This window comes from Tasmannia lanceolata, unplaced genomic scaffold (genome assembly GCF_043159265.1).
Source record: "Tasmannia lanceolata isolate RefF3 unplaced genomic scaffold, GAP_Taslan_0.1 ptg000008l, whole genome shotgun sequence".
NCBI classification, from domain to species: Eukaryota; Viridiplantae; Streptophyta; class Magnoliopsida; order Canellales; family Winteraceae; genus Tasmannia; species Tasmannia lanceolata.
The window spans coordinates 47,236,732-47,241,585 of record NW_027518685.1 but is presented as its reverse complement, the minus strand read 5'-3'; the positions used below and the strand labels follow the sequence as shown (position 1 = coordinate 47,241,585).

The following is a 4,854-nucleotide window of genomic DNA, read 5'->3' as shown; positions in this document are numbered from 1 at the left end:
ACCAGAAGATGTATAGGGGTATGATAGGTAGCTTACTCTATTTGACAGCCAGCAGACTAGACATTATGTTTACTGTCTGTCTCTGTGCTCGATTTCAATCGGATCCAAAGGAGTCTCACCTATCGGCAGTCAAGAAGATCTCCAAGTACTTAAGAGGAACCCAAAGTCTGGGACTATGGTATGAAAGCTCATCTGCCTTCACTCTCATTGGATATTCAGATGCAGACTTTGCTGGATGTAGAGTGGATAGGAAAAGCACCAGTGGGACTTGTCAATTCTTGGGAAAATCACTTCTTTCATGGTTTAGCAAGAAACAAAATTCAGTAGCTCGGTCCACAACAGAAGCTGAATATGTGGCAGCTGGAGCTTGCTGTGCACAAGTCCTATGGATGAAAAGCACATTGATGGACTATGGAATTAAAATGGAAAATATTCTCATCTAATGTGGCAATACTAGTGTTATAAGCTTAACAAAGAATCCCATACAACACTCTAGAACAAAAGATATTGAGATTAGGCACCACTTCATTAGAGATCACTCACAAAAAGGGGATATTTGCTTAAAATATATCAACACTGAAGAACAATTGGCGGATATTTTTACAAAACCCCTTAGTGATGATAGAATTTGTTATATCTGAAGTGCCTTAAACATTTGGAGTGCGGATCAAGTCAAAAAAATTGCCAAATAAATACTTTGTGCCTTTCACCAGCTTATCTATATAGTATTTATATATCATCCTTGTTTGGTAGTATCTGCATGAATGAGATGTCAAAAATTTATCTTAAAAATCACTCAATTGGTACTCTTAGCCTTCTTAGTTCTCTAAGATGGAGAGATACCTTCACTTTAATTAAAACTACCTAAAAATTTGACATATGTCAACATCTCGATCATGAACAGGTATATGTGCATTACTTGGCTAAATATGTTTATACCATAAGCATTGATTTAGGGGCAGTACCTAACTCAATCTTCATTTACTCATAAATTGCTTTATATTTTAGTTCACCCTTTTCTGTCGATGACAAAAGGGGGAGAAGTTTGAAATTGATTATCTATTCAATTGACTAAATGCACCATATGCTTTTAATTGTTATAATTTATCTGTGTGCATATATTGAGGAGGAGTTCCAGCATTCACTTGCCTACTATGTCACTCCACACACACCTCATAATCAATTTTGTTTGTCATCATAAAAAAGGGGGAGATTGTAAGCCCAAGGGTCTACTCTCGTATCTTGTTTTGATGATTCTAAACATAATTGATTATGTTATTGAATACTAATCAATTTGCCTTGAAGTGTTGGGTTTGGCCATCCCCTTAACTTTTGCCCTTTCGGGTTTTCAGCTTAGCAGGGGAATGATCCTAAATTTTGCCTAAATCGCCTTTGTAGGTTTTCAATCTAGTGGATCTTTAAGCTTCAATTTTTTTTCTCTCTGTTTTTTTTTTCATCTTTTTTTTTCTTGAACACCATAAGGACTTTATAGGTGGGGTAAGGCTTTTCAAAGAAAGGCTTAAGGCTTTGCAAAATTTTTGACCCAACCTATGAATAGGTTGCCTACGTATTCCGGTGTAGGAATCAGGTCGCGCGTAGTTCAGGGCATATGCCCCTGGTTTAAGGGTAAAATGGATTTTTTTCTTTTTTTTTATAAATTGACCTTTTTTTATTTTGAACGACCGAACTTGTATTGACCGAGCTGCCTACGTACCCCAGTGTAGGAATCAGGGCGTATGCCCCTTGTTTGATGGGTACTGAAAGAAAATATTATTTAGGCTCAAAGGGTTTGCAAACATACGTGTAGCTAACTTAGCTACACCAACGGCTTAAAATACAGTGGGCCCACATTGTTTGGGTGATCCAAACCATTCATTTGATAGACCCTCACATTGATAGGGTGTGCCCAAAAAATCAGCTCCATAGGATCATCCCCACCCTTCAAACTGTGGAGGCAAAAATGGACAGATTTGTGAAGGTTTTTACGCGTCCATTTTTTGCCTCCAGAAATCGTAGGGTTGGGATGATCCTATAGAGCTGATTTTTTGGGAACACCCTATCTATATGAGGGCCCATCAAATGAATGGTTTGCATCACCCAAACAATGTGCGGCCCACTGTATTTTAAGCCGTTGGTGTAGCTAAGTTAGCTACATGTATGTGTAGCTACACTTTTCTATATATATATATATGTATATATATATATAGGTTAACTTTTCTGAGGGATTAATCGGCCAAAAATGGCCTTCTGGTGTTGAAGTATAGAACCTCTTGAGTTGATCAAGGTTCGTTGGTTCTGGCAATATTTCTCCTTTCAGATTACGGAGGTTGATGGGTTTTCAGGTAAGATTTGATCCATGATGTACGGGCCTGACCAGTTCGGTTTGAACTTACCCCTTAGGTCGAACACTGGTGCTCGATTTCCTTTCAGAACAAGATTGCCTTCTACTAAGTCTCTGATCTTAACCTTTTTATTGAAGGCCCGAGCTATTCTACGCTTGTAACCTTGCACATGGTAAAGCGCCTTTAATCTTTTCTCGTCTAGCATATTTTGCCTCGGTCAACACTCAGAGCGAAGGTACATGGATCTCAACAGGTAATATTTGCCTCCATCCCATAAACAAGAGAATAGAGAGTTGCCCCAGTTGAAGTCCTAATTGATGTTCTATAGGCCTACAAGGCGTACGGTAGCTTATTCGACCAATCCTTATAGGTTTCTTACATTTCGCTAATGATGGCCTTGACATTTTTGTTTGCAGCTTCTACCGCTCCATTGCTCTGTGGCCGATAGGGTGAGCATTTATGATGCTTAATCTTGAACTCTTGGCAAAGAGTTATTACCTCCTTCTTGAAATGAGATCCATTATCTGAGATAAGTTCATGAGGATTCCCACATATGCATATGATATTAGTTCGTATAAACTTAGCAACTGATGGGGATGTCAGCGACGCATAAGAAGCGGCCTCAACCCACTTCGTGAAGTAATCGATCACAACGAGGATATACTCATGACCATTAGATGACTTAGGGGAAATCTTGCGGATAATATCGATTCCCCACACCGAGAATGGCCAAGGGGATGTGAGAGAGTGCAATTCAGGGGGTGGCACATGGATGAGATTCGCATGTATCTGACATTTCTAGCATTTCTTGACAAATGCATGACAATCTGTCTCCAATGTCGGCCAATAATATCCCAGGCGCGAAATTTTCCTAGCCAACATCTTTCCATTCATGTGTGGTCCACACAATCCTTCATGAGTGTCTGTGAGAATTTCCTCTGCTTGATCCTCAGTGACACATAAGAGTTGAATTCCATCAAAAGATCGTCGATACAACTCTCCTCCATAAATGACGAAATTAACTGCTAATTTTTACAAAGCTTGCTTTTCTTTATTCGAGGCCTCATCAGGATGCATGCGTCTTGCTTGAGATGTAATTCTTGATGTCTGTAAAGCATGGTTTGCCATCAGGACATCTTGCAGCTATTTCATTAAAATCAACATATGCAGGAACCCATTGCTCCTGAACCGTGATGGGTCTCTTTTTCATGCTATGAGATATGTCAATCATGGAAGCTGATGTAGCTAGAGCATCAGCAAACTTATTCTTCAACCTTGGCAAATAATTGAAAGTGATGCACCAGAATTGTTGAACAAGAACGTCCAAGTATTCATGATATGGTTGTAACCTTTCCTCTCTAGTTTTCCATTCTCCCTGAGTTTGGCAAATGATTAACTTCAAATCTCCATATACATTGAGATCTTCTATGGCCAGAGCCAATGCGGCCTCAAGTCCAACAATGCACGCCTCATATTCTGCCATATTATTGGTGCAGTCAAATTGTAACTTAAGGGCAAGAGGGATATGCTCATTTTGGGGTGAAACAAGCAACACTTCTACTCCTTGCCCTTTTTGGTTTGCTGCTCCATCGAAATAGAGGGTCCAATCAGTTTCTAGATATTCATCTTCTACCATCATGATCTCCTCATCGGGAACATAGGTTTGAAATGCTGACTTTCTTCTCGGGGTGCTTCTGCCAATTGTTCAGCAATTGCTCGTCCTTTTATCTATTTTTGGGTTACATGGGTGACGTCAAACTCAGACAAATATAATAACCATCTAGCTGACCTACCTGTCGAGGCTAGTTTTTCAAAGAGATATTTCAAAGGATCCATCATTGACAAAAGCAGACCCTTATGAGATAAAGGATAATGTCTAAGTCGCTGAGTGTCCCAAACTAAGGCTGGGCAGATTTTTTCTAGGACAATGTACTTCTGTTCATATTCCAACATCTTCTTGCTAAGATAATACACAACCTTCTCATGTTTGGTTTCTGGATCTTGTTTTGCTAACATACAACCCATGGTGGTTTCCGTTACTGATAAGCAAAGCAGCAATCCGGTATTATAGGTGCTAACACTGGTGGTTCGGACAGACTTTGCTTTATCTTCTCAAAAGCCTACTGACATTCCTCTGTCCATTCTTTGGAAGCATTCTTTTTCAAGAGCTTAAAGATAGGTTCGCAAGTCGATATAAGATGAGCAATGAATCGACTAAGGAAGTGTATCCTTCCTAAGAATCATCGAATCTCTATTTCAATTTTCGGTGGCAGCATCTCTTGGATGACTTTAATCATCCGAGGATCTACCTCTATGCCCCTTTGACTCACCATAAATCCTAGCAATTTATCGGATGTAACCCTAAATACACATTTGTTCGGATTTAGGCACAACTGGTATTTGAGTATTCTTTCAAAGAACTTCCTTAGATTCAGGATGTGATCTCCCCTTTCTTTGGCCTTCACAATCATATCATCAACATAGACCTCAACTTCCCTGTGTATCATGTCAT

At 39.5% G+C, this 4,854-nt stretch overlaps 1 protein-coding gene across 1 annotated transcript; it reads right to left on the bottom strand.

Annotated features, from left to right (window-relative positions):
• Positions 1-3,408: 3,408 nt before the first annotated feature.
• Positions 3,409-3,978, bottom strand: LOC143883001 (uncharacterized). Its single transcript, XM_077386375.1, has 2 exons — positions 3,692-3,978; positions 3,409-3,616 (listed from the first exon to the last, which is right to left on the bottom strand). Exons 1-2 carry the CDS (start codon positions 3,976-3,978, stop codon positions 3,409-3,411), a joined length of 495 nt encoding a protein of 164 aa, XP_077242490.1.
• Between the last annotated feature and the right edge of the window lie 876 nt (positions 3,979-4,854).